The following is a 27,940-nucleotide window of genomic DNA, read 5'->3' as shown; positions in this document are numbered from 1 at the left end:
CAAGGTCGAGGCCTAGTTGGGAAAAGGGTTCAGAGGAGCCTGACTGCTGGCGGAGGGTTTGGGTCGGATGTCAGCAGGCTGCAGCGGGGGAGCACTCATTACTGGCATCCATCCAGAAACAGGAAATATGCACAATGAAGCAGGACCCAACATTAACAGCAATAATCTTTGAAAGGTAAGTACTTTTCTTAATCCTCGCCTGAGGATATGTTTAGAGGAAGAGAGACAAATCAATGTGAGAAACACCTATCCATTGCCTCCCATATGCACCACAAATGAGGATCTAACCAGCAACCTAGGTATGTGCCCTGATGCAAATCAAACCCACTTTTTGGTGTACAGAATTTTAACCCAGCCACCAGGGCAGGGCAGATCTTTAATTCTACGCTAACCAACAGCCAAGCAGGAGTCAATCTGTGATAACAGGATGCATTTTTCACAGGTGCAACTGCCAGTTTTCCTATTCCTTGGTCCCTGAACAGCCTCCTCCACCTCAGACCTGCTAACAAATGAGCTTTGCATCTCTGGTACTTAGACCCAGCCTCCTCCCTTCCTTCAGCCCTCTCCCTTTCAGCCATCCTGATTCCAGATATTACTGCAGGTGTTGCTGACCACCTGCACCATGGGTTCAAGCTCCATGCACTGGAGCTTTGAAGGGACACGACAGTTGTCCAAACTTGATCCTGCAACACACCAGTGGCCAACTTGCTATGAAGCTAATAATGCATGAGCCATGGGTCCCTTTACTCCCCTGCACCCCTGAAAATGTTGTCACTGGGACATTCTGTCAATTTTCCAAGGGTAAAATGAATGCATCAATGTAAATCATTGAAGTTCCTCAAAACCTGGATCCACCCTATTTAGTTGCTCTAGTCTCATTTAAGACAATGGTTTTCAATAGGCCAAGAGGTACTGTGACATCAGTAGAGCCACATTTTTAATAGAATTAAAATGCATTGGAAATGGCACACACTGGGATTATATAGTGTTACATGCTGTCTCCCAGAACCTGTAGACAAGCTGACCAGGTGACAGGAGACAAATGTCTCTCAAAGCTGGGGAAGGCTGTGGCCCCTCCAGCGGACCGAGGATGGAAGACTACATCCCATCTTTGCTCAAGGTGGGTCTTCAATGACAGATGTTACTCATACACTGGCCACCCAACTGGTAAACAGTAGGTCAATGAGAGGCAATTTATGTCAAAATCTGAACTTGACAGAATTTACCAATACAGATGTTAATCTAAGTTCTTGGAAAATACCTCCAGGGTGAACACATGTGCAGCTATTCACCTCTACTTTCAGAAGAGAGTATCCTTACACAAAAAGGGAAGCTCAGGAAAACACCCAAGGGAAAGCCATATACTTTACCTACAGTGAGCTTTTTAACTGATGTCGAGAGACCTAAAGTATTCCCAGGCATCTTGAGCTGGAAAAAAAAACTGAAATAAATGTACACAACCTTTAAAAACTTTATTTTCCGTCAACCTCATTTCCTTTCTGTTAAGTTTGTGGCAGACCAGCTTAAGACCACTCAGTGGTTGTTCCCACCCACTCAGTGGCCTGCGCAGTGGGGGCTGCAGACCAGTCTTCAGTGGCAGGCTGAGCGCTCCAGTCTTCTGTGAAGAAAATATAAAAAAAGGGCATCAACTGTTGCCACAGTACTTCTGTCACCTCACCACTACCAGCAACCTGTCTTGCATTCTATCAGACACAAGTTTCAAGAACAGACCAAGACCAGATCAGTTCAAATGCACCTGAAGTCAATCCGTCACGTTATTAGCCCAGCTGTGACCTACTGGGATGAACCTTTTAATATAGCCAAGGAGATCACTTAAGTCAGATTAAAAAGATGTTCCAAAGCCGAAGCCTGATGCCCCTGCGCCACGATACGTACCAGTAGGGAACTGCTGAATGGGCACAGAGGGCACCTGCACGCCTTCAGACCAGTCAGCGACCTCCGGTTGAGCAGCAGTGAACTCGGGAGCCGGGGCGGTCCATTCGCCCTGAAATTCCTCCTTGGTCACAGCCTTTTCAGCAGCGGCCTGCTCTTCCTTCTCAATCTGGTTAAAAGAAAAACAAAAGTTTACAGGGATGACCAAATTTTACTTGCAAAAAAAAGGCACAGACCGAGGTGTCCCATTTGCCCCAGGGAAGCAGCTCACCTCTTCAGGATCCCTGTAGAAGTAGAGATCGGGCATGACCTCCCAGGGGTGCTCCCGGGAGATGGTGCCGCGCATGCGCAGAACTTCCCGGGCCAGCATCCACCACATAAGGCCCACCGAGTGAGCCCCCTGCAAGAGGCCAGGGTGTTGGAAAGGGACACTTGACCACTCCCAGCCAAGCACCTCCCATTCCCTTGGGACCAAGAAAACAGACATGTCTCCTAATATGAAAGTATTTGTAACAAGGAAGATTGCTCAAGGCATCAGTGGTTCTCAACCTTGACTGGCTGAGATTTTACAAAGTACTATTCTCAAGGCTCCACCCTAAGCAACAAAACAAAATATCCCCTGGGGTCAGCAGCTGGATTTTGGTGTTTTTTGTTTTTTTAAATTTCTGGGTGATCCTTATGTGCAACCTGGGGTTTGAAACCCGTGATAAACCGGACCAACGAAATCATATGCAACCCACCTTTTTAGGATCTTACAGCAGGATTCATCAAGCTGGTCTGAAAACAAAGGCCGAGTAAGGCCTGGGAGGCCCAAGTAGAGCAAGAAAAACGGAGAAGAGCAGAAAACACCATTTTCCAAATATTTTCATTTCTCCTTGACGCTCTCATACATTCAAGTCATACTTGTAGCAAGGATTACTATCAAACCCCACTCATGGGGCCAGAGACCCTCGTGGTGTTAGCGAAAACCTTGCCCCTCGTGTAGCACACTACCTACACTTGCGAGTTCATCGGCCACCGGGGCCTCGACTCCAAGCTCTAACAATGTGCAGGGCACGCCCCACTGTCTCGGGAGCGCTCACTCCCGAGACCTAGTTTAGATCAAGAGGCAGGTACCTTGTTGTTGCAAGGGATGGCGATGTCCACGTAGCGCAGAGGAGAGTCTGTGTTGCACAGCGCAATGGTGGGCAGGTTCACGTAGGACGCTTCGGTGAGAGGCTGGTGGTCCGCCCTGGGATCAGTGACCACCAGCAGCCTCGGCTCCCGGAAGGCTGCCTGGATCTGGTTAGTGAAGGTCCCCGGGGTGAAGCGGCCGGCGATAGGAGTGGCTCCGGTGGCAGCGGCGAACTTCAGCACAGCTCGCTTGAGGGATTAGCATCAGGAGTCAGCAGTGCCTCTGCAGCAGTCACTGTGCTGACAGTTCTGTCATCGCAGGAGTCAGAACCCCCAACTATCCCCTCCTTAAAAATGAAAGCCGCAAACTACAGGAACCCTTCTGTCTTCCGCCACACCTGAAAAGTACTCACAAAGCTAGAGCCAAAAAACCCCACGCTAATCACATCCCCACCCTGCCTCCCTTCAGGGGCCTTGGCTCCCAAGTGTCCTTGCTCCTGGAAGACAGAGCCACAAGGTCACTTTGCGCGTGACCTGGCCAAGTTACTCACATGCCCTTCATACGGTTATAAAATTACATCAATCAACAGAACAAAGCACGGTGACCGTGACCAGTAAGCACTTCCTGCTTCTGGGCCAATGGCCTCACAGCTACACTGCCCAGAGCAGAACACTCCCAGCCTGCTTCTCCGCCCACACCTTCTTCTTCCATAGAGCTCACTTCCTGCTTCCCTTCCAACAGGCAGACCTGCTCTCTTCCTGCTGTATCCCAAGCATCTAGCAATGCTACCAAGATCAATCTAGAAGCTTAGTCAATGTTTGCTGAGGGAAGCCTGAGACTGCTTACTAAGTCTGTTCCAGAGCAGTCTTCCTTCTACCATGCACCAAACTTAGGGGGTCCAGGCACAAGCCAGCCTCGAGAATAACCGACCACTACCCCCCCCAAACACACCCAGTTAATGAGACCTAGTTTCACTGTCAATCTGAACAATGAAATACAAAAGGATTCTCCCACATATTAAAGGCTCTATTAAAATCCCAGGTCAAGCTTTTTAAAAAATTAGAAATGGGGTGAATGAAATCCTTGTTGGAGCTCTTATAAATCAATTATTACAAAATCTATGAGTTTTCTCAAAGAAAGAGAACAAGAAATTGTCAAAATATAAACAGGGCAAAGGAGGCAAGGTTTTTTCTCAGTGGCCATTTAAAAAAAAGCCATTTTCCATTTAAGTTGGTAAACTTTTACTCTTGCTCATGGGACTTGGCTGAGACAGGGACTAGTCCCACACTTGTTAGAAAACCTTTCTGAAAACCTTCACAACTAACATCAAAATGTTTTTGACCCAGTACTTCATTTATTTAAAAATCTGACTGCAGTGAAATGTGATGAGCCATTTCAGTAGGGTTACTTCACAATATTTAGGTAAATACATGACATGAAAAATGAAGCTCAGGTGTCAAGTGGTATATTGAAAATGTCGAATACTGGCAATTCAACATTTCTATACAGTGAAATTATTTTTATACTCTTCTATATATCCCGAAATGTCTACAAGCTTTATTATTTTTTTAAGTTAACTTATTTTTAGAGGTGAAGGGAGAAAGAGAGGGAAACACTGAGGTGTGGTTGTCTCTTGTGCACCCCCAACCGGGGACCTGGCCTGCAACCCAGGTCTGTGCCGTCTGGGAATCGAACCGGTGACCCTTTTGGTTTGCAGGCTGGCACTCAATCCCCTGAGCCGCATCAGCCAGGGCCAGCTTTATTTTTTATAATAAAAACCAAGCATCGTGTTCCACCAACCTGGCCAGTGTTCCTGGAGGATATGACACTGACGTCAGCGGGGTTTTCAATGGCAACTATGGCACGAGCTGCCAGCAGAAGCTTCTCCCAGGTTCTCTTCAGATTTATGATGTAGATGCCTAGTGAGGAAAGGCTATAAGCACGTGACCTGGCTTCGCAAGGGGGACACCCTTCGCACAGGGCGATGTGGCAGAGCGCACTAGCAAACCCCAGTCACAGAGGCACGCTCTCCTGGTGTCAGCGAAAACCCTGCTGTTCATGTAGCACACTTCCGACACTCAGAAGTTCATGGGCCGGGGCCGGCCTCCACCCTGAGCTTTAATAGTGTGCAGCCCTCCTTCCGCAGGCCAAGGGTATCGCCTTCTTTCTCCCTGCAGGAACCCTCCGCCCCCCCCCCCCGGTCTGGGTTCCTACACGTTGTCACCCACTTCCTGGCCTCTCACCACTTACTCTCCTTGATACCAAACTCAACCCCAAATTCCTTCACAGCATGCTCGCCCAGGCTTCATCCTTCAGTGGCTCTGTCTCTAACCCGCCAGAATGCCTTCCACGCTCTGGTGGCAACTTATCTTCCTTCGTTTATCCCCAACTTTTCTCCTCCTTTCCGCAGGATGCGGTTGAACAAACCTGCATCAGTACCTATGGATTTAAGGCACTGCGGGAGGGAAATTATTAGGGACCCAGCCAACAAGCTTCCTCAGCTTTATATCTCACGCCTCCTTCTTGACCCAACTCGAGTCTCATAGCCTAGCAAACGCCACCCTCTTCCAATGGAGCCCAGAAACCTTTCTTCCCAAACACAAATTTGTTCTTAAAGCTGGAATGAAAAATAAAAAAAAAAGAAGAGCTACAGCAATGACTGACCATCGCTTTTCCTTTTGTAGATGTACTGTTCCATCTGGAAGTCAAGGTTGGTGCCACCTAAGTGGGTTCCTGCAGCAAGGAATTTGAGGACATCCTCCTCCTTCATTTGCAGGACATCGAGGGCTCCGGACATTGTGAAAATTTCCCTTTAAGTTACGTGGGAACCTGAAAAACAATAGTTACCTGGAAATCCAGTCGTCCTCGGGCCAGTGGGGTAGGGGAACAGGTGCCTTCTACTTAGCTCTGGGGTCAAGCGATTTCCTATTCAAAGGCAACCTAGCACACCTAGGTCGCGCCCAGTGTAATGGGATGACACACAAACACACTCAGCTACACACCTAACGGCAGCACATCTTACTGAGAAAGTGCTGTGGAGAGAGGCAAACCACCAGGTACTAAACGGAATAAAAACAGTGAATCGAGACTCCACACTCCTCAAGGTACCCGGGAGGTAAATTCAGGTTATACATAAGCAAAGACAACCACCGGATGTGAGAACAGCCCTGTTCCAGCACGTAAGCTGAGCAGAAGTGGTGTCAATGGGAGGTTTATATTCAAATAGATCGTAGGTGGGCACGTTGGAGTCACGTCTCTCTGCATTCCCAACTAGTCTTCCTTAAAACCCTGCCAAGGACCTTAACACCCAACGGGAAAAACCCACGGCCCCAGGTCCCTGGTGTGAAATGAAGCCTGCGCCTCTGGGTTCCCTGCGAAGTGTCGGGGTCCCAAGCGACCGCAGCGCGGTGCATTTGCCAGCCTCCCTTCCCGAACCTGCGCCCACCAGCAGTTCGGGCCGCACCCCCGCCCCGTGCCTGGGCTCCGGCGCGAACTCCCACCGACCCTGGGGCATTGTGGGAACTCACGGGCCCAGGCTGGCCACGTGCGGGCCGCCGGGCCAAGGCGGGGGGGGTGGCGATCCCCGCCAGACCCACCCTGCCTGCAGGCCCTCATCCCCAGTCCTGCACCCCTGGTTTGAGCAGGAAGGTGGTTCAGGCGGCCCTGGGGATGGCGAGGATCCTCACAGAGGACTCACCGAGAACAACGCCGTATGGACCCTTCTCTGGGTAGCGCGGAAAGGACAGGCGGGCGGAAATGACGTATTTATATAGCCCGCTGCCAGCCAATGACAACAAAAGCCGGGCGGAAGAAGGGCGGAGCCCGAGGGAGCGTTGCGGGGCGGGCCTTCTCCTTCCGGGAGACGGGCTGACTGCACCAGAGGGGGCTGTCCGCGCATGGCGGATCGGGACACCCTGTTACCCGGTGGGCGGTGTGCGACTCTGGGGCTGGTCCGCGGCGGGCGGTGTTCCTTGGCTCTCGGACGTCCTACCGTGAGAGTGCTGGACGCGAGCCTAAAGCCAGCCGGCCGTTCAGGTTCGAGTTCCTTCCCAGCCTTTTGTTAAGACCTGTGAACTTGAGCGGGTCCCTCTCCCAAGCTGCTGGGAAACAAGTGTTGAAACGCACAAGTGTAGCGTTTAACGTTATTTTCATTTTTTGGAGAACAATTTAGCAGTACGTAATTCAGGTTCTAAACGTTCACTTATGGGAAATTGTCCTGAAAAATACAAAGGGCAAGGCTGCACAGATGCGCGCGCACGTGTGTGTGTGTAAAAAGAAATGGCCGTATCTGCCCCCACTGGTGCGGCTCAGCGGCTTGGGAATCCTCCCGCAAAGGGAAAGATCGCAGATTGGATTCCCAGGCAGGGCGAGCGACAGGGAACCACTCTTGTTGCCCTCTCTCCTTCCCTTCCCCTCTCTCTAAAAATAAGTAAATAATTTTTAATTGCAATATCCATCAATAGATGAGTTAATAAAAATTATTCCGTTGATACGCTACTATACAACCATTTAAAATAATTAAAATTCTATGGTACAAAAGAATTAGAAGAGGAGGGCTATTCTAAATATTGAAACGCTATACATTAAAAGCTGTTTGTAAATAGCCAAATTATTGATAATTAGGTTTCAACCCTGGCTGCACTAAGAATCATTTGCAGAGATTTTAAACATGCCCTACTCCAAACCAAGAAAATATGACTTTTAAAAATAGCTCCTGAGAGCCCTGATTGGCTAGCTCAGTTGGTTAAAGCATGGCCCCTACCCGCCAAGGTTTCCTGTTCCATCCTGCTGAGCACATACAAGAACAACAGTGAATGCATGAATGGCTGAAACACAGACCAATGTTTTTCTCTCTCTAAAATAAGTTAAAAAAAAAAAAAAAAGCTCCCAAGATCATTCTAATGTGCAGCCAGGATGAGAACCACCCATATACAAGTATGGAAACTGGGTGGGTTTTTTTCTCATTTTTCAGTATTTTTGAAATTTCCTATGAGGAACACAGGTTGTGCTTAAGATGAAAGAAAACCCCACTGCTTTTAAACAAAACTGACATAGAAAGAAAGGAGTAAAACTTAGGGGCATGGCTTTCAGCATCCTGAGAAACTGCTGAAAGTATCTGGAGCCCTTTTGGCTCTCACAAAAAGCACAAGACTTAAAATAGCTATAGGAAGCCCTGGGTGGTGTGGCTCATTGGATGGAGCTCCATCCTGAGAACCAAAAGGTCTCTGGTTCACTTCCCGGCCAGGGCACTTGCCTGGGTTGCAGGCCTGATCCCCAGTTGGGGGCGTACAAGAGGCAACCGATTGATGTTCTCTCTCGCACATTGATGTCTCCCTTTCTTCCTCCCTTTCTCTAAAAGTAAATAAAATCTTTAAAAAAAAGACATAGCTATATGAAAATAGAATGGCTGTTTTTTAAGGACAGTTTTCTGTCACTGCAGGATTGCTCTGGAGGGCCTTGTAGGGCACTCAAAAACCATCCCCTGCGCACCGTGGTCTGAAGGATACCTCCCATCAACAACCAGGACATTGTACTGTAATTATGCTTTAAGTGTTTGTTTCTCCACAAGATACTAAGATTTTCCCCACAAAATAACTTTGGCCTTGACAACTGATCTGCATGGTGAAAATTCTTGGCAAGGAAATGAGAGAAGTCCGAAGATGGAAAGTGTACTGCCCTGATAGTAAGTCCGGGGGTGGGGCCCTTGCCTAAGAGGCACTGGTCAAAAGAATGGCTGCAGCTCCCAGACCAGTGTCCCACTGCTTGTCTGCAGCCTCTGGGTCCTCTGCACAAGTTTCTCCATTTCGTATCCGCGTCCAGTGCTGCTGAACAAAAATCTCAGAGCCTTCCTTTTGCAAACTTTGGTTTCCACGGTTTGTATTTAAAAACTAAATACAAACTGGGCTTAATATTTTTTTCAAGTATCAAATTGGGCTAGGGACTGTAGTTTTTTGGAATACATTTCACATGGCATTGGGAGGCTAGGGGAGTCCTGTTCTGGCGGGACGCAAAGAGAAAATGGGGCACCTAACTGGCCCCAGGCATCAAGTGCATCTCGGGCATCTCCCCACCTCCCTTTCTAATCAGACTTCCTTCTTGCTCCTCTTCCCCTGTGTGTCTGATACCTGAGGGTCCAGCAGTCCTCTCCATGACCCTTCTCTGTAGTGGCCTGAGCAATGTTCCAAAATCACGTTTCCCCCCTTTGTTCAGAAGCTCTCGTTCCCTCAAGTGGTGTGGCCCTTACTCTTCACCGAAAGCATCCTGTCTACGTAACTTCCCTCGATCACTTCGCACTTTGCGTCTTGTGCTCATCCCCACTTTGGAATCCCAGCCGAACTACATGCCAACTGTGACTATGAACAAGTTGCTTAACTGCTCCCCGGGAAGAACAGCTGTTGCTCCATCAGCTGCTGCCGACCTCTGGAAGGAGCCTGTGCCTGGAAACCCTACCCACGCAAGTGAGTGGAAAGACTCACCTGATGTTCGTATTTTATGAACCAAGGAGATGTTTTAATGTTTGGTACAAAAATTAAAGTTACATATCAAACATCAGAACTCAAATGGTTAAAAATTAAGTCACATGTATGTATACGTAAGAAATCACATTAGCCAAAAAAGGACACGACTCTCCCTGAAATAAGAGATAGGCCTGGAAATTCTGCGTTGCTTCAGCCTTCACAGCATTGTCACCAAACACCTGCATTCTCACACAGGCCCAGCAGTCTCACGCAACTGCCACCTTGAACCTCCAGGTTTAAGAACAGTCCCATCTGCAGGACATTCACGAGCAACTCCTTTTAGATGTCAGAGTTTACTGAGGTCCAGTGGGACGAGTTCTCAGGCAGCTGAGCCAAATCTCCCGTAATACAGATGCGGAAACCGAGGTCCAAACAGTCCACGTTACGTAAGAACATAATTACAATAAAAACTCCTGCTAGGTCCAGTTACTTTAAAAACGCTGGTCTACAAGCAGGTTTTCTTTATAGTGGGTTGGGACCCACGTTGCACCTGAAGCATGCATGGTATAGAGGAAGCACACTGTCAGAACAAAGGGAGTTTCAGGCAGAAAGGAGGGTGAACTACTATGATTACACATATAAGAATGTTCATTTAACATTCATTAACCCCAAGCCCGATTCTGGGAGGGGATGACGGAGGGAACGGTGTATCGTCTGGTATTGCCAAGACCCGGGACAAACAGGCAGTACAAAGGTAATGTAGGTTAGAGCCTGACATAGGACTTGGAATATTCTCCTAAAGGAATGTGGAGTATATTCTGCAGGCAGTGAGGAGTCAAGGAATATTAACAATGGGCTGGGTTTTAGGGGGGATTTAGGGGTAACAGGTTAACTTCCCACTTGTTCAGGTAAAGTGGCCGTGGGACATCCAAATAGGTGGGGAAGACTAGCAGGTGTGTAGACAGGCACAGAGGTCATGAGGCAAGGTCTGAGGAATGGATAAAATAATGAAAAGACTGGGATCAGTCATCTGCTGAACATCTATCACAGGGCTTCTCTGTGCCTTAAGGCACGAACGGAAGCTGCAGTAAGTTACAGATAAGACACGTGGTCTCTGCCTCTCGGAGCTTACAGCTGAAGGGATAGAGAGACTACCAGGCCACTGCATGGTCATTTAAGTACAGTCATGCTCACTGCTACAGAAGAAAAGCACAGGGTCCCTGAGCACTGAAAAAGAGCCGACCTAGCAGGGGGGTGGGGGTGGGGGCTGCAGAAAGCTTTCCTGTCCAAGTGATGCCTGAACCGAACTCGGAAGGACAGAGAGGACTTAGTTACTTACATGGGATGGAACAGTGTCCCAGGCAGAAACCAGCAGTTCAGAGGTACTGAGGCAGCAAGAAGGAAGCTGGAGAACAGATGGGGGTGAAAAAACATGGGCACAAAGTTCAAGGAAGACTAAGACTTGAGGATGGCTTATGGAGTCAAAAAGGAGATCAATCTGGCTGCAGATAACAGTATGGGTTGGGGGGCGGGGGGAGAAGGTGAACAAGAGGAAGACCCCATAAAGGCAGGTCTTGAATACTAAGCAAAGAAGATGAGGCTTAACATCAGTACCCCATTAAGAGTGGAGAAGATGGTAAGACTTAAAAGCCATTTCTTTTTAAAGTAGGGAAAGGGTTTCTCTGACTTTTCTAAAACTAGCCTGGTTTGGTAGGGGGGGAGGCAAGGATATGTGTTTATGGGTATTTTAAAGAACATAAGACTTAAGAGTGGAGAAGATGGGGTGATCAGCAACAGTAGCACATGATAAAAACAGGGTACACATCCAGCTGGACTTCTGTGTTTTAATAAAATTTCAGGGGGAAAAAAATTCAGTAAAAAAAAGTCAAGCTATTTACAAGTTCCAAATAAGCAGAATTAAATCTTAGACAAACAACATACATATACAAAACAAATTGGAGAAATACAATCAGTGACAGAAATAATGCAACATGATAGCCATTTGTACTATGCTACAAAGTCTCACAGTTCTTTACGAAGTCTACTAAAAAGCAATCGTTATTTTTTTAAATCTTCCTGATGTCAAAAGTACACAGATCTAGTTAAAGTTGACTCCATTACGAGCGATACTTTGACTGGTTCCTCCCGTAGATAAAATTCAGTGTGCACCACTTTGTTATTCACCTGTAAGAGAAAAGCACAAACTGTCCAAAAGCATGTAAAGCCCTGAGCAAAAAGCCTTTCAGGAAACGAAACCCCCACGGGATGAGATGGCAGAATTCTGACCCCACCAGGAAGACAACCAAACAGCATTGTAAGGAGATGTCCCAGCAAGCGCTTAGAACTTGGCACTGAGATAAAAGAGCGCTGGGCTGAAGAGTCCACAGACCTGGGCTCTGTCTCAAGCCTGCCCCTGGGCAGTACCAGGCCAAGTAATAACCCTTTCTGAGCCTTGGTACTCAGGTACAATGAAAAACGTGGGATTCCGTTATGTCTAAAATATCCAACAACTATACACCCCCAGGGCTGGCTGTAAGCACATCTGTCACCTGCTACCTAAGCTCTAAGTGCTTTTAATGCAAAGGTCATCTCATGCTCATTTCTAGACATTTTCTCAACAGTGTTAACTCAGCAAGAGTTTTGAGACTGAAAGGTGTTTAAAAAGGAAGGCGATTCTGGCACATGCTGCAACCAGGATGGACCTTGAGGATATTATGCTAAGTGCAATAAGCCAGACACAAAAGGACAAATACTGTAATGTAACACGTATGGGTGGAACCTAGAGTAGTCAAGTTCATAGTGACAGAAAGATGAGTGGTGGCGGCCAAGGACTGAGGAGGAGGAGAAACCGGGAGTTAGTGTTTAATGGGTGCAGAGTTTCAGTTCGGGAAGATGAGCCAGGGCCAGTGTTGGTCTATAAGGAAGCCTTCAGGTCCTGCCCTCTCCTAGGGGCACTGTCAGGCCAAAGCTGACGGTAAAGGCAGGACTTCAGAGCAGGCAAGAATTTCAAAGCTCACGCAACAGCCCACTCACTCACGTTACCAATGAATAGTGTTACTACCAGTTCTCCTTGGCATGTGGCTCAGCCACATCTTCTGAACAACGCTGCCACAGTCCCCTACACTCACCCTCAGCCCAGCGTTTTCAAGCAACTTTTCAGTATCGATCTTCTTTGCGTGGCTAAGGTCAATCTCGTCATAAAAACCTTCTCATCAAGTGCATTAGCTTCACAGTGAAGGGAGCACACGGTCCCTTGGAATTTACTTACTTTGGTGAAAAAGTCAGCAATGTGCCATTTATTTCCATGCTGCTGAAAGACCTCAGCCATTGCCTGGATCATCACAGAGCCAGTGCAGGGGTGCCGTAAAGCGACGTGATCTACGAGTTAAAACAAAAACATTTCGTCCACTTTCCTCCTCTACTTGCACTATTCTTGTGCCCACAGTTGAGGCCTAGAAAATGGCTTTGAACTGAGACTACAGAAGCACTCTTGCATTAGCAGAAGTGTGTCTGGGGCCATGACAGACACGAGCACACACCTGTGCCTCCAAGGGGACTCGTGTGACAAATAGCACAACATCTCACAATAAGGCATTCTTTCAATATGCATTTTTTAAATAACAGTTTTCAAACATACACAAAAGTAGAAAGCAAAGTTTAACTAACCCCCATATAATCATCCCTCCTATTCAATGGTTATCGTTTTGCCATTTGCTTTATTTTATCCCTCTTGTGTTTTTTCATTGCTGACTTTTGCTACAGTGTTTTAAGCTAAATACTCCTAAATATGCCCCTATGGAATTTATGGGAAGAGAGGGAGAAAAAGAGGGAGAGACATCAATGTGAGAGAGAAACATCAATCTGCTGCCTTTTGTACGTGCCCCAACCAGGGACTGAACCTGCAACCCAGGCATGTGCCCTGACCGGGAATCAAACTGGAGGCCTTTTGCTTTACGGGATAACACTCAACCAACTGAGCCATACCAGTCAAGGAAAATGTTTATATTTCTTAAAAATGTATAAAATAATGAGTCAAGTACCTAACTAATATAGTTTGGAAGAGTAGAATAAACGTCCAAAAAAATGGAGAAAAATGGAAATCTGAGCCAAAATTAATGAAATCAAAACCAAACACAATACTAGAGAGGACTATAAAAAAAAAAAGCAACCTAAAAGTGAGCTCTTAATTAAATAAATAAACCACCGGAAAAAATTGATCAAGACTAAAACAAGAGGGGGGAGGGTCTAGTCAAGGAACTAGTACAGTAGTCCCTCTCTGTATCACGGTTCACTTATTGCGGCCTCACTGTATTGGGGGATTTTAAAAAATATTATATTTAATTATTTATCGCGGATTTTTTGCTATATCGTGGGATTTTGCAGTACAGTACTGTACACGTATGTTGTTAAAGTTACGTAGGTTTAAGAGCATAGAATATGTTTAAGAACATAAGTAGTGCTTATAAAAGTGTGGGAAAGGATAATAAGGGAGTGGAAACGGTTTATAAGTGTGTGGGAAGAGTTTATAAAGCCTTAAAATATATATAAATATTAAAATAAAAGTAAGGTTCCCATTTCACGGATTTTCACCTATCGCAGGGGGGGGGGGGTGGCATCTAGAACGTAATATCCGCGATAAGTGAGGGGTCACTGTATAAAGGACCCATGGACGTGGACAACAGGGTGGGGACTGACTGTGGGAGAGGGGGGAGGTGGGCGGGACAGGGGAGAGCAATGAGGGTAAAATGGACAACTGTAATAGAAAAACAATTTTAAAAAGACACAAATATTAAAGATGAAGGGAATAAAACTATAGATACAGATTTCACATGATTAAAGATACAATGAACTATATGCCAAGAAACTTCAAAATAAATTATTTTTCCACATTAAGAAGCCAGTTTTCCCAGCGCTCTTTATTGAATGGTCTATTCTTTCACCACTGATTAGTAATGGCCTCTTCGTCACATTACCTAGTTTCCCTAAAGTTCACTGAATTAGGCCCCTCCCGACGGACATTTAGGTTGTCCCTAAGGAATACAGTAGAAGCAGCTTAGAGGGGAATTATAGCTTTATTCCATCCCAAAAGTCTATTTGTCTATACATACATAGGCTGATACAAAGAGTTTTGGTATTCCTTTATATTAGTGTTCCTATTTTACAAGATGAATTCTCTCAAATACCTGCATAGCTCACTCTTTCATGTCCTTCAAGTCTCTACAATATAATCAACCTCTCAGTGCAGACAGCACTATGCATTTCTTTTTAAAAACTGCAATCTCTGCTCCTCCCTTCTGTTCCTGCACTATTTTTCTCCATAGCTCTTACTCCCACCTAACATTATTTTATTTTTGGTGAACTTTTTATTGAAGGGTAACCTTCGCATGGAAATGTGCACAAAGCATGAAGAATGTGTAATAGCTCAATAAATGTTCATGAAATGAACACACGCAACATAACCAGCACCCTCCTCAGGAAACAAGATGGTACCACCACTCCCGAAGCCCCCTTCTGGCCCACTCTGGTCATTACACCGCAAAAGTGTGGCACCCCACCCCAGGGCAAGCCATCCCCCAATCCAACACCACAGATTAGTATTGTCTGTTTTTGAACTTTATGTAAGTGGAATCATAAAGGAACACAATACCTATTTTCGCTGTCTGTTTGTTTGTCTCCCCCACTAGAACATGCGCTCAGAGGAGCATAGATTTTTAGCTCCTTTGTTCATTACTGAATCTCTAGCCCTCAAACATATATAAGCCAACACATAGCTGTAAAATCCATTCACTCAACAAATTAAGAGTTCGAGGTTAACTGTTCCATAATAATTCTGATTAGTTTGTCAATTCCATGAAAAAAAATAAAAACACTTTGGAACTCAACTTATGGATTAATTTGGAAAAAAGCTGTCAGTCATTTCTATGGTATTGAAATTTCCCATCCATGAGAATGGTATTTCCCATCATTTATTCAGGTCTTCCTTTATGTCTTTCAGGAATGTTTTATTTTTTTGTAACAAAGTTCTTCCTTATCTTATCATTCACTAAAACAAGAAAAAATAATAGGCCTTTTTCTTTTCTTTATATGTTATAATTTATTTTTCCTACTATATTCAAAACTATTGATTTCTAGAATACTGATCCTTATACCTCTTTTCCATATCTTAATGCATTTAGCCAGGATCACCCATGCCATGTTAGAGAGTAGTGGTGATAGTGGCATGCTGGTCTTATACCTTACTTTTTTTTTAAAGGTTTACTTTTTTCTCATTTGAGAGAGGGGGGAAAGGAGAGAGACAGAAAAAAAATATTGATGTGAGAGAGAAACTCTGATCGGCTGCCTCCTGTACATTCTCCAACGAGGGATGGAGCCCTCAACCAGGGCATGTGCCCTGACCGGGAATCGAACCAGCCACTTTTTGGTTATGGGACGATGCTCCAACCAACTGAGCCACATCAGCCAAGGCATTACACCTAACTTTTAAAACATCTTACACTTTTAGGCCCTGGCTGGGTAGCCCAGTTGGTTAGAGCATTGTTCTGATACTCCAAGGTTGCGGGTTGAATCCCTGGTCAGGGCACATACAAAAATCAACCAATGAATGTATCAGTAAGTGGAACAACAAATCAATGTTTCTCTGTCTCTCTCTGTCTTTCTCTCTCTCTCAAATAAGTAAAGAAAAAAAAACTTACACCTTTATTAAAATATAATTGATAATTGACAATCATGCATATGTATTTTAAGTATGCAATGTAATAAGTTTTGACATATGTAAACTTCTGTGAAACCATCACAATAATAATGAACATACTAATCACCCCTCCCCTAGTGCACACATGTCCCTTAGTAATACTTCTCTCCCACTTCATCCTCCACTCCACACCACTTATTTGCCTTCTGTCACTACATATAGATGGGTTCCGTTCTTTATAATTTTATGAACATGGAATCCTACAGTACATATTTCATCTGGTTTCTTTCAGTCAGCGTAATTATTTTGAGCTTCATCTATGTTATAGCATGTATCAATCAGGACCTCGTTTCTTTTTAATGCTGAGTTGTATTCGAAGTATGATATGCCACAATTTGCTGGTCATCTGGGTTACTTAGAGTTTTTGACTATTTCAAATAAAGCTGCTGTGAACATTCCTGTGCAAATGACTAAGACGACAAATGGTTTCATCTCTTGGGTAAAAAAACCAAGGATATTTTTAATGTCTCACAATTCACTATGTTTCATTTTACATTACTGCCCTTATTTCCTTTGCTTCCATGTCTGCTAGCATTTTATCTTGAATTGCACATATATATTATCCTGAATTGCATATATGTATATATGCAATTCAATACATATATGAGGTCTGTCCAGAGAAAGCATAGCCATTGTTAATATAATGAGAATGGTTTGCACGACATAGATGTAACCTGGCAGCCAAGGAGCATAGACTGTAATGTACATGCATGAACAATGACGACCTCACTGTACTAGTCAGTGAGGGTGGTAGACACCATTGAGTGAGCATGTGTACTGTGTGGCCGTCACATTCAAAATGACTGAGTGAGTAGAGCAACAAATCTGCATCAGATTTTGCGTTAAGCTTGAACATTCCTCCATGGAAACTATTTAGGTGATTCAGAAGGAGGGCCGCAGCTATGGGCACCTGGTGACTGGCAGCTTCATCATGACAATGTGCCCACTCATGCATCACGTCTCTCATGCAGAGTTTTTTGGCAAAACATCAAATCCTCCAGGTGGCTCGGCCCTACTACAGCCCAGATTTGGTGCCCTGCAACTTCTCGCTCTTCCCAAAACTAAAATCACATTTGAAAGGGAAGAGATTTCAGACTGTCAATGAGATTCAGGAAAATGCAATGGGGCAGCTGATGGTGATGGGGAGACCTGTGTGAGGTCCCAAGGTGCCTACTTTGAAAGGGACTGAGGGTCATTGTCCTATGTACAACGTTTCTTGTATCTTCTTCAACAAATGCCTCTATTTTTCATAGTGCATGGTGGCTGGATACTTTCTAGGCAGGCTGTGTGTGTGTGTGTGTGAGTGTGTGTGTGTGTGTGTTTGTAAACTACCTTAATCTTTTTTAAAGAAGGTCAAGATAAAAACAGCTAAATAAATGTCCTTGACCACTTACTTATATCTTCTCTACATTTTCCTAACACAGCCTACCCCTTCAGCACATCAGATTCTTTTGGATTTTAACTTATTAGTAATAATAATGATAATGTTATTAGCATAATATATTAGGAACAACAGTAGCTAATTGTTGGTATCTGTTATGACAATTATTATAATAAGCCTAACACTTGCATTACATAATTTAATTAACATAACATCCTGATGACATGAATCATTTTATTCCCATTTTACATGAAGAAACTGACATATCTAGAGCCTAAAAAATATTGAAGGTCTCAAAGACAGCAAGTGGCAGAGCTATCTTTTGGGACAACATCATTTTTGCATGAGAGCCAATGATTTTATTTACTTTGAGGTACTTTGCTAAGAGGCTGAAATCTTCCTGGAAGAAATAAACAGGAAGATGCAAACCTGCCATTTCTGAAAGTAGGAACCATTTTTTAAATTGATTTTAGCGGGGTAGGAGGAGAGATAGACAAAGAGAAAGAGAGAAAGAGAGAGAGAGAGAGAGAGCGAGAGAGAGAGAGAGAACCATCGACTTGTTGACTGATTCCTATATGTGCCCTGACTGGGAATCAAACCTGCAACCCTGGTTTATCAGGACAACATTCCAGCCAACTAAGCTACCTGGCCAGGGAAGGAACCATTTTTGGAGGGAGATGAAGGAGTTAATAAATATTTCTCCTTATACCCCTTGCTGGTGTGGCTCAGTTGGTTGGAACACTGTCCCATACACTAAAAGGCTGGTGTTTCAATTCCCAGGCAGGGCACATGCCTAGGTTGCCGGTTCAATCCCCGGTCAGGGTGCACATCGGAAGCAACCAATTGATGTTTCTCTTTCTCCCTCCTTTCCTCTCTCTTTAAAATCAATACATTTTTTCTTTTTATTTAAAAAAATTCTTTGTATAAACATCAATTGGAAAAGCACCGTTCTTTTTTTTTTTTTTAAGATTTTTAGCCCTGGCTGGTGTAGCGCAGTGGATTGAGTGTCAGCTTGTGAACAAAAGAGTCACTGATTCAAGTCCCAGTCCGGGCATATACCTGGGTTGCAGGCCAGGTCCCCAGTTAGGGGCATGCAAGAGGCAACCACACATTGATGTTTCTATCCCTCTCTTTCTCCCTCTCGTCCCCTCTCTCTAAAAATAAATAAATAACCTTTTTAAAAAATTAAAAGATTTTTAAAATCATTAGGAATCACTGAAACGCTCTGGCAGATGTGTATTTCACAATCATCTACTTCCGCTGTCTTACCTGCCTGGGTGGGATAGATGATAAAATAATCACTGAATGTGGGCAGCCTCCTCTTCTCTGATACGTCATCCGAGTCCATCGGTTCATCATCTGTTTCAACGCCACTATCTCTTGTCTCTGTTTTTGAGGAATGAAGAGATACACTACAATAATCCATCATTGACACCAGCAACCCTTGATAAAGGTCATCACAAGCTTGTACAGTATTCCCTCACTTGTCGCGGGTATTACATTCTAGACCCCCCGTGATAGGTGAAAATCCGCGAAGTAAGAACCTTACATTTATTTTAGTATTTATATATATTTTAAGGCTTTATAAACCCTTCCCACACACTTATAAACCATTTCCACTCCCTTATTAACCTTTCCCACACTTTTATAAACACTACTTATGTTCTTAAACATATTCTATACTCTTAAACCTACATAATTTTAAAAACATACGTATACAGTACCGCAAAATCCCGTGAAATAGTGAAAAATCCACCATAAATAATTAAATATAATATTTTTAAAAATCCCAGATAAGTGAACCGCGATATAGAGAGGGACTACTGTATCTCCATAAGAGAGAAAACTAGCCACAGAAAGCTAAGTCAGATGTTAGTCGCACAAGCAATCTGGAATCACAGGGGTGGTGGGACGTCCCCTGGAAATTACAAACACCTCTCTCAGAATTTGAGGCTCCCAGACCTACCTCAGGAAGTCAGTGGCTTGGATCATTCCTCAGCCCAAGTTAGCTATTCCATCCCAGGTAAGTTTTCCATCCTTCCCCTCGCCCCAGCGACTGCAGTTATATCAGCTATGAGTCCTTTACACGCGTATATTTTTAACCTTATCTCTATCATCAGTATGAGATTTCCCTAGAAACATGACGATTACAAGGCAGGCTCCACTTACCTCCTCTGCAGGCCTGGATTATAAAGATCTTCGGTTTCTCCTGAAGTGCTGGACAATTTTTATTATTAAACATTTCAAAAACATCTTCTAGGCTGACTCTGTCGTCCCCTTTTATTTTAATAAAGCCTTTTTCACCATGGGACATAAGAGTGACAAGGCAACAGCTAATGTCATCTTTCATTTCATTTAATCCATCACGAAATGATGTTAGTGTTTCAAGTAACTCCTGTAAAAATAGGAGAACATCTTAAAAAGAATTGCGGGTCGGAGAAAATCAGAAACGCTCGAGGCGGCCCCTTTACTACGAGGTGATCCAATGAGATGATAAATATGAAAATACCTCCGTCTCTAGCAGAGTTAGTGTGAGGTAAATTATTCGTTTCATGACTGGTCACTCCCTTGTGGTTGCCCTCAGAATCTGTTTGATTTCTTCTTGTGCTACTGGTTCTTGTCTGACAAAATTAGAGCATTTCTGATCGTCTACCACAAAATACAACAGAATTACAGCTCCCCAAAGGGTTAGTGTATTTAATCTTGTAATTAACTTGCTTTAACATATAAAAATTATTTTATAAAATTAACAGTCTCAGTAAGGTAGAAATGGAAGGGAATGCAGGAGTCTGTCTAGTCAATAATATACACCTGCCAGAGCCTGTCGGCAGATGTCATCAAAATCCACCCCACAGGTAGCTGCTATCACTGCGCCCATACACGGTGTCATAAAGATCCTACCCATCTCAATGAGGTAAAGTAAAAATTAAATAAAGTTTAAATATTGGAAACAAAGGGCCAAAACACATTATATATAGACAACATGACTATCAAGAAATATAAAATAAATCAACTAAAAAACTATTAGAATTAAAGATCACCAGGGTGACTGGAAACAAAATTAACCGACAGATATCTATATTTATATTTCCCCAATTACCAAGCAATAATCATTGAAGCTATATAATGGAAAAGGGGCATCCAATTCGTGGTCACAACAAAACTAAAATACCCAGGGGAAAAACCTAACAAGGAATACACATTACCTAAATGATAAAAACCATTAAAACAAACAAACAAACAAAAAACTAGTGAATAGGAAACACAAACAAATCATGGCCTGTTTCTGACTGAGATGACTCAATGCTATTAACTTGCTAATTCATTCCGAATTAATCTCAGTTCAATGTCATGTCAATCAAAATTCCAAAGAATGCCTGCAAACTTAACCAGATGATTTTCAAGGCCATAGAGAACAGATCATTCTCAAGAATACCAAGAACGTTCAGAAGAAAAAATAATAATAATGAGGGAGGATAGGTCCTCTCAAACATCAAAATGTACTACCAAATCCTGGTGGAAAAAACAATGACACACTGGCATAACCATAAACAAATATATGAATGGAATATTTCAGAATCCAGAAATCAATTCAAGTACTATAATACAGAAATGTAGCTCACGACATAAGAGGCATTTCTAATATGCAGAGAAGGGATGTATCATTCAATAAATGCCACTAGTGATCCATTTGGAAATAAAGTTAGACCTCCTACACCACACTGTTACAAAAATAAAATTACAGGGAGAAGGTAAACCTTAATCTACTTTTAAAAATCACAGAAAGAGCATTTAAATGTTTTCTAATTGGGAAGGGATGGGGTTTAATCAAGACACAAAAACCAAAAGCCGACAAACTTCAGGAAGACTGACCAGTTTACTCACAAAAATTAGAAAGACTTCCCTATGACTTAAGACAACAAAAAGTCAAAAGGCAAGTAACAGGGTGGGAGAAGAATATTTGCACTAGATTTTATAAATGAATAATGTTCAGGGAAAAACAAACAAACTGTAGTATAAGAAAAAGAAAACCCGGTAGGAAAAGGCCAAAGGATACAAAGAGATGTTGCACCAAACTAATGACCTAAAAGTGAAACTTAAAACAGTGAACTATTTTTGCCAGTAAGATTGCTAAATGAGTATAAAGAAACATTGACAGGATGTAGAGAAAACGACTATTTCTGGGTTTTTCAGAGAATAAACCAAACAAACATTAGCAATATCTCTCATCTAAATGGAAGGGACTTGATTAAAAATCATGTAATGTGGAAGAGATTCCAGTACAATCCTTGAGGAAAATGAGGGAGTGTGTTTTTAGCTTTGAAATAATAATAAAATTGAGATTTACTGGGCACTTAACCATAAGCCAGACACTATTCTGAGAACTTTTACACATAGCAACTCATTTCATCCTCACAGCTGCCCTACAAGATATTAATAATTCACTATCATCACCCTTATTGTAGAGATAAGAAAGTAGTCAATTAATTTAAGGCAAGATTTCTAAAACTATTGTTACTGTTGACATTTGGGGCTAGATAATTCTTTGCTTTTACCCACTGGGTGCCATTAGCACCTCCAGCTGTCACAACCAAAAATGTCTCCAGACATTGCCCAATGTCCTCTGGGGGACAAAACCACCTTCAGCTGAGAACCAGATTTCAGGTAACACAACCAGGAAGACAGGAGGCCATCTCTGGCAGTCCACACTGCATTCACAGCCCTTCGCTGTACTCTTCCCTGATGTTCATTAGCAGTGACTCCTGAGAGCTTGAAGGGCTTTCCTGTGTCATTGTCCCAAAATGTGGGCAGTTCAAGGCCATGACTGAACTAGTCAGAGATCAAAATGGAGTTCCCACCCAGCCCCCACCGCTCATCGATCTCCTTTCTTCTGTGTCATCTAGTTAAGTCACAAAGTAATTCTCTCCAGGTCTCTCAGCCACACTCTCCCTACACATCACATGGGTTCAAGTAAGTCCCTCATGGACTTTTCAAAGCCCATGGGCTCCCGTGCTGCTGGAAGCCCTCTGGCCTGGCCTCCCGCTGACTTCTCAAAGCTGTTTCCTTAGTCTTCCCTTCTTCCAGATGCCCTGGTTCTTGCCCGCTCTGCTCTTACAGCTCCTCCGTGGGCCTCCTTGCCCGTGTCGCCCACACCTTCTTGAGATACTTTTCCCTCTTCAACTGCACAGCCCTGGCGAAGACTAAAACCCAAGAGGTCCTGCTTGACTGGACAGGGAGCTGGGGTATCACACACTTCAGGTTCCAAAAGCATCAAGAATTTCAGCAAGATATACAGGTCACACTGCTCAACAGGTCCTGGTTCTTGTCAGACACTAAAAACCCAATTTCTTTCTTTTTTTAAAAGATTCTATTTATTTTATTTTTTAGAGAGAGAGGGGAAGAGAAGGTGAAAAGAGAGAAAAGCATCAATGTGTGGTTGCCTCTTGCATACCCCCAGCTGGGGACCCAGGCTGCAAGCCAGGCATGTGCCCTGACTGGGAATCGAATCGGTGACCTTTCAGTTCGCAGGCCAAGAAAGAAAGGTTACAAAAGCCAACCCACAATTTTTAGTTTCATTCATTACCATTTTTTCAGGGTCGATGCACAATGTATATTCAAACCGGCACTGGCCAAGCCATTGCTCCATCAGCACGATGTCCTGGTTTGCCCCTGGCCTGTTCTTCTTCACGCACATGAGGAAAGCCTTCCGCTTGCCGCTCAGGTCATAACAGTCCTGTTTTCCAGCAAAGCCAAGGAGCAATACTTAAGATCAAACCACACTCAGAAAGCCAAATACACCATATGCGGCTGACCCTTGGACAAAAGGGGGAGAGGGGCAGCCACCCTCCGCAGGTGGAAAATTCACCTATAACTACAGTCAGCCACTTGGACCCTTGAACAATGCGGGTTGGAACTGCGCCAGTCAACTGAAAAGTCCCTTGTAAGTGGACCCACGCAGTTTCAACCCACGTTGTGCAAGGGTCAACTGTGCACCAAATAATGAGTTTCCTCTGGGATTAATGGTGAGGTTTCCGTGTTCAGATCAGGGGCACAACACTGATGGCCTCTCTTTGCAGTTCCGGAGGGGACGCATGACTTGATTTATAGTTCTTTCAAATACTTCTCTCACACCTGGACTCATGGGCCAACCTCAGAAAATCCCTATATGTCACCATAAGTACCCATTTAAGGACATAGGGCCGGTAGCGGAAAGTGGGAAATGACAACACGGGGTTAGGCATCAAAATCCAGAACGGGGGACATCTTAGAGGACAAAGAGGCTGGTTTCTTCAACAAATAACTAGAAAAAGGTTAAAGAAGTATTGTAAATTAAGAGTCTTAAAGAGACAAACCAGTCAAATGTAGCTGTGTAGGCCAGAGTTCTGATTCCAACCAACCAAACGTAAAAGACATAGGAACCAGTCATGCAAATCTGAATGCTGACTGCATCTTTGTCAAGCTGCAGAAGTTTGTTTTTAGATTATGGTTCTGTTTCGAAAAAAGTTTTTCTTAGAGATACATACTGAGATAAAGTATATGTAGATGAAAGTGGTATGATGCCCGGATTTGCTTTAAAATAACAGGGAAGGGGGAGCAGATGAATCAAGACTGGACATTTTGTTGCTAATTATTAAAGCAGGATAAGTATGCAGAGCTGAAGTTTTAGAGGATTCCTTTTTTCCAGTCTCTCTACTTAACATAAGTTTAAAATATCCATAATAATGCTTAAAAAAAAAAAATCCTAAGGCCATGTAAACACTGTTTTATCTCCAGTGCCTCATTTTCCTTGATTTGTAAAGCGGAGAGAGTAACAGTGCCCTTTTTGTTAATGCACGCCCAGTGGTTTTAACTGGTTAATGTTTAGCTTTTACTGTTACCACAGAAAGCAGTGAGATCTGACCACAAGGTAGTCAGTCATCCTTAACCCAACAGGAGCAGCACCCAGAATGTTCCACTGGAGGCTAAATACTAACTTTACTAACCAGTGTGTAATACTGAAGAAAGAGTCAAAATATTTACCAGTTCACCATCCACGCAGTCAAAGGTTCTCTTTAGACATTTTCTTGGGATCACTGAATGAATTTTCATGGAAAAAGAACAGAAAAAGAGCATTATTATCTCTTTTTTATTTTTAATCAAGCTTCCCCTAAGGACTTCAATGGCCTCTTATGTTTTTGGGTCCAGCCAGCTTTGATTTCATTTTAGAGTAGTTTGGATTAGGAACACCCACCCCATCCCAAACGAAGGAGGCTGGAAACCTAAAACAGAACTCCCTTAGACCCCAGTCAGGTTCAGAGGGGGAAAAAAAAAAAAAAAAAAGACTGAAGCCAGAGATTAAAAACAAGGGCTAACTGACATTATGCACATGCGCTTCTTGAAAAGGAGACGTCAATCAAAATAAAGAGAAGAAGAAGTAAAGGAACTAGACCCTATTTTATTTTTTTATTTAACAGAATATCTCAGCATTCAATTCAAATATGCACTGGCCTACAGTGTGTAGTAGCCATGACACTGTGTAGTTTGGATGAATCTGAGAAAGAAAACAAAACAAAACGCTTTGCCAACAGCAAGTGACTCACAATCTAAAGGGTTCCAGAGGTGTGACAGCTGAACAATGGACGGGAGGGATAATGTAAGTGCTGCGCAGGTGCAGTAAAGAAGGGAGAATCCAAGGCTCACTGGGGCAGCACGGCGCCTACAGGCCTTGTCTGGGAGCGATTTCAGTCCTCATCCGTTACCAATCTACAAAGATCAGCAGCAGCTCCACGCTCAGAACTCAAGAGATCGTTAGCGTGCTGAGGGCGCAGACCACAGACAGTACATTTTATATATTACACACACCTACGTTTACGAAATGGGAGAAGGGGCTCGCCTCCCTCAGCCTGTTACCTACAGCGCTTCTTGATCCGAAGCCGTATCTTTATGGCAAACGAGCTAACTGTGTGCAAGGAGAGGACCCCCCCCCCCCTGCCCACTGGAGATGTGGCAGAGGGGATTCCAACACTGGGTTGCTTGCTGGATCGTCTAAAAACTTCCCACATCGCAATCACTTGGAGCTACTTGTTAAAAATGCATCTCAGGCCTGCTAAGTCAGCTTGACTTCTGAGCCCACCCGGTCAGCACATGGAGGCAGCTGGAATGCACACCTGGACTTTTGGTATCTGCTGATCAACCTGGCCCCGGACTTAGCCGTTCCCAAAGGATATGCTGACGGCCTGAAACCGTTCCCAGGGGAAATGGTAATGGACAGAGCGCGGAATGTTAACTAACCTGGTGGGGGTGGGGGGAGAGCAATGAGATGTAAATAACCTACTGAATATATTGATAAGCAAACTCACTCTCACCAAAATGTGTGGTTGACAAGTAATAAGGTGCCTGCAGAAGTGCGGGTGGGACTCCTACGGGCCCACGAGGAGGACCGGGGGTCCCCATTCCCCGTTCCCTGTTCCCCGATCCCACTCCCGTTCCCCATTCCCCTTGCTCCGAACAGGCCCTTGAGTTGGTCCGGGAGCTGCCTCTCCCCTCCCCTCCCCCCCCCCCGCCTTTTCCTTCAATAAACCCACTGCCTCGTCCCACAGTGCTCTCTGGGGATTTCTCAGAGCAAGGTTGCCCTGACACACCCCAAAACGAACTGGATCTCTGTGGCTGCTCTCCAACCGGACACTAGGATTCCTAGCCTGGAAATGGGGACTATCTTGCCCATGTATCCCGGGACTCCCAGCTCCCCCTGCAGATGCAGTGGGCCCCTCGGTGCTCGCACCCTCCCCGCTCGTGTGCCCCCTTCCCGCCGCTCAGCTGAGCGCCGAGCCGCCCCTGGGGACCCGCCCGGAAATCCCCCGGCGGCGGGGCCGAACCCCGCGCACCCCCAGGGCCACCCCACGCCAGCGTTCCAGCCCGGGAATGCCCGCGCTCACCCGGGCCCGCGGCGGCGGGGCAGCCCTGCCAGCGCGGCAGCAGGTCGGCGCGGGGCAGCTGCTGCAGCACCTTGGTGAGGACGCGCGGCGCGGACGCGTAGTACTGCTTGGCGAGGAGCTGGGCCAGCTCCGAGGTGCTGCGGCCCTCCAGCTCCAGCTGCACCTGGGTCACGCGCGGCTCCTCGTCCACCTTCCGGAGGATGGCGCGGAAGTTACGCAGCTCCAGCGGGGACAGCACGTCCAGGGTCTCCTTCAGGCGGGTCTGCAGCTCCTCCATGGCCAGTTTGGGCTTCGGAGGTGCCCCGGGGCTGTCGGACCGCGAGAGACGGCCGCCCCCCAGGCGTCCCTCCTTCGCGGCCCAACCGTTCCGAAGCCCGCAGCTGGCCGGACCAATCGAAGCAAGCCTCAGCCCCGCGCTCCGCGCACGCCACCCCTCTTTCCTCTTTGTTTTGAAAAAAAAGGAGGCGTTTCCGCCTGACTGCAGCAGCCGGGGCCCCTTTCTACCACCGCGCCCCGGCCCCGCCCCCAGCCACACCCCTCATCCCGGCCCCCCCATCCCTCCTATCGTCTCCCCGCCACCCCAAGGAGCTCCTGCTTAACCCTTGGAGCTCCGGCTGGGGGAGCTGAACGGTGAATCCCGGTCCTGCAGCGCTCCTCCGTGTCCCTGCATGGGGCTGCGCCTTAGGCTCACCTGGGGAGCTTCTAAAACTCCTCGTGCCCAGGCCCCAACCTAGGCTGAAGGTGTTAGAATCTCTGGGTGGCAGACCCAGGCGTCAGTAGTTTGTAAAGTTCTCCAGATGATTCCAGTGGGAAGCCAAGTTTGAGAACCATCGACCTGAGACTCCAGTGTTTATCAGCTACCTAAGTGGTTCCCAGGGAGCCAGGACTTGGAAGCTGAAATAACACCTAGAGGCTGTTGCCTTGAACCAGCATTTTTGGGAGACCGCGTGGTGACAAAAGCTGAGATTTGAGAATTTGAGTTCAGCAAGAAGCTAGAAGTGCACACAGCTCAGACGGGGGAAGGAGGAGAGGAGGGGAGAAGAGGAGGGCCCTGAAGGGGCATTGCCTTCCTGAGCAGATCTCAGCTTCGCGACCCCCACAATCGTGATTGCTAGGTTCCCTGGCTTGATTAGGCCCACAGGACTCTAATCATGGTTTGCCCCCAAGTTACTCACCCTTTTGAACAGCTGGTGAAAGAATCTCAGGACCTTATTTGAATCCTGATACAAATCAACTTTGACCATTTTTTGAGACAGAAACGTGAATATGGGCTGCAAACAAATATTTTTTGCTTTTTCCAGGTGGGATAATAACATTGCAGTTATGTAAGAAAAGCGTCCACAGCTTTGAGAGGTGCATATTCAAGTATGGAAAGGTGAGAGGTGTGATGTCTGCGATCTGCTTTTAAAAGCTTCACGAAGAAGTGAG

The 27,940-nt window shown here is 45.2% G+C and overlaps 2 protein-coding genes, 1 long non-coding RNA gene and 2 other non-coding genes across 7 annotated transcripts; 1 reads left to right on the top strand and 4 right to left on the bottom strand.

Annotated features, from left to right (window-relative positions):
* Positions 1–1,458: 1,458 nt before the first annotated feature.
* Positions 1,459–6,764, bottom strand: RPSA (ribosomal protein SA). Of its 3 annotated transcripts, none has more exons than XM_090284539.1 (7): positions 6,705–6,764; positions 5,672–5,836; positions 4,808–4,926; positions 3,010–3,255; positions 2,165–2,293; positions 1,897–2,062; positions 1,459–1,618 (listed from the first exon to the last, which is right to left on the bottom strand). In XM_090284539.1, exons 2-7 carry the CDS (start codon positions 5,802–5,804, stop codon positions 1,524–1,526), a joined length of 888 nt encoding a protein of 295 aa, XP_090140665.1. In that variant the 5' UTR covers positions 5,805–5,836; positions 6,705–6,764; the 3' UTR covers positions 1,459–1,523. The 3 variants fall into 3 exon arrangements, with proteins under 3 accessions (XP_090140665.1, XP_090140666.1, XP_090140667.1); XM_090284540.1 differs by having other exon boundaries at positions 1,459–1,615; XM_090284541.1 differs by lacking the exon at positions 2,165–2,293.
* LOC150005288 (small nucleolar RNA SNORA62/SNORA6 family) lies at positions 2,795–2,946 on the bottom strand. The gene has a single exon (XR_016512508.1). It is a non-coding gene; the product is annotated as a small nucleolar RNA SNORA62/SNORA6 family (small nucleolar RNA).
* LOC150005287 (small nucleolar RNA SNORA62/SNORA6 family) lies at positions 4,990–5,140 on the bottom strand. The gene has a single exon (XR_016512509.1). It is a non-coding gene; the product is annotated as a small nucleolar RNA SNORA62/SNORA6 family (small nucleolar RNA).
* Positions 6,765–6,908: 144 nt separating the features above from the next.
* Positions 6,909–9,309, top strand: LOC150005285 (uncharacterized). Its single transcript, XR_016512433.1, has 3 exons — positions 6,909–7,042; positions 8,448–8,690; positions 9,218–9,309. It is a non-coding gene; the product is annotated as an uncharacterized LOC150005285 (long non-coding RNA).
* A 1,986-nt stretch (positions 9,310–11,295) lies between these two features.
* LOC150005284 (caspase-14-like) lies at positions 11,296–26,847 on the bottom strand. Its single transcript, XM_090284538.1, has 7 exons — positions 26,513–26,847; positions 24,618–24,670; positions 23,182–23,331; positions 19,767–19,992; positions 18,867–18,983; positions 12,734–12,843; positions 11,296–11,649 (listed from the first exon to the last, which is right to left on the bottom strand). Exons 1-7 carry the CDS (start codon positions 26,787–26,789, stop codon positions 11,548–11,550), a joined length of 1,035 nt encoding a protein of 344 aa, XP_090140664.1. The 5' UTR covers positions 26,790–26,847; the 3' UTR covers positions 11,296–11,547.
* Positions 26,848–27,940: the final 1,093 nt, after the last annotated feature.

This window comes from Furipterus horrens, unplaced genomic scaffold (assembly GCF_987537825.1).
Source record: "Furipterus horrens unplaced genomic scaffold, mFurHor1.1.pri manual_scaffold_7, whole genome shotgun sequence".
Classification (NCBI taxonomy): Eukaryota; Metazoa; Chordata; class Mammalia; order Chiroptera; family Furipteridae; genus Furipterus; species Furipterus horrens.
The sequence above is the reverse complement of the archived record's forward strand: the minus strand, read 5'-3'. Positions and strand labels throughout refer to the sequence as shown.

Coding starts and splice junctions, on each gene's coding strand:
- RPSA (XM_090284539.1), bottom strand. CDS start 5,804: ATGTCCGGAGCCCTCGATGTCCTGCAAATGAAGGAGGAGGATGTCCTC. Junction 3,256..4,807: donor CCTCCAGGAACACTGGCCAG/GTTGGTGGAACA, acceptor TAATCCCTCAAG/CGAGCTGTGCTGAAGTTCGC. Junction 2,063..2,164: donor TCTACAGGGATCCTGAAGAG/GTGAGCTGCTTC, acceptor TCTTTTAACCAG/ATTGAGAAGGAAGAGCAGGC.
- LOC150005284 (XM_090284538.1), bottom strand. CDS start 26,789: ATGGAGGAGCTGCAGACCCGCCTGAAGGAGACCCTGGACGTGCTGTCC. Junction 24,671..26,512: donor CCCCGCCGCCGCGGGCCCGG/GTGAGCGCGGGC, acceptor AAATTCATTCAG/TGATCCCAAGAAAATGTCTA. Junction 23,332..24,617: donor ACTGCGTGGATGGTGAACTG/GTAAATATTTTG, acceptor GCTGGAAAACAG/GACTGTTATGACCTGAGCGG.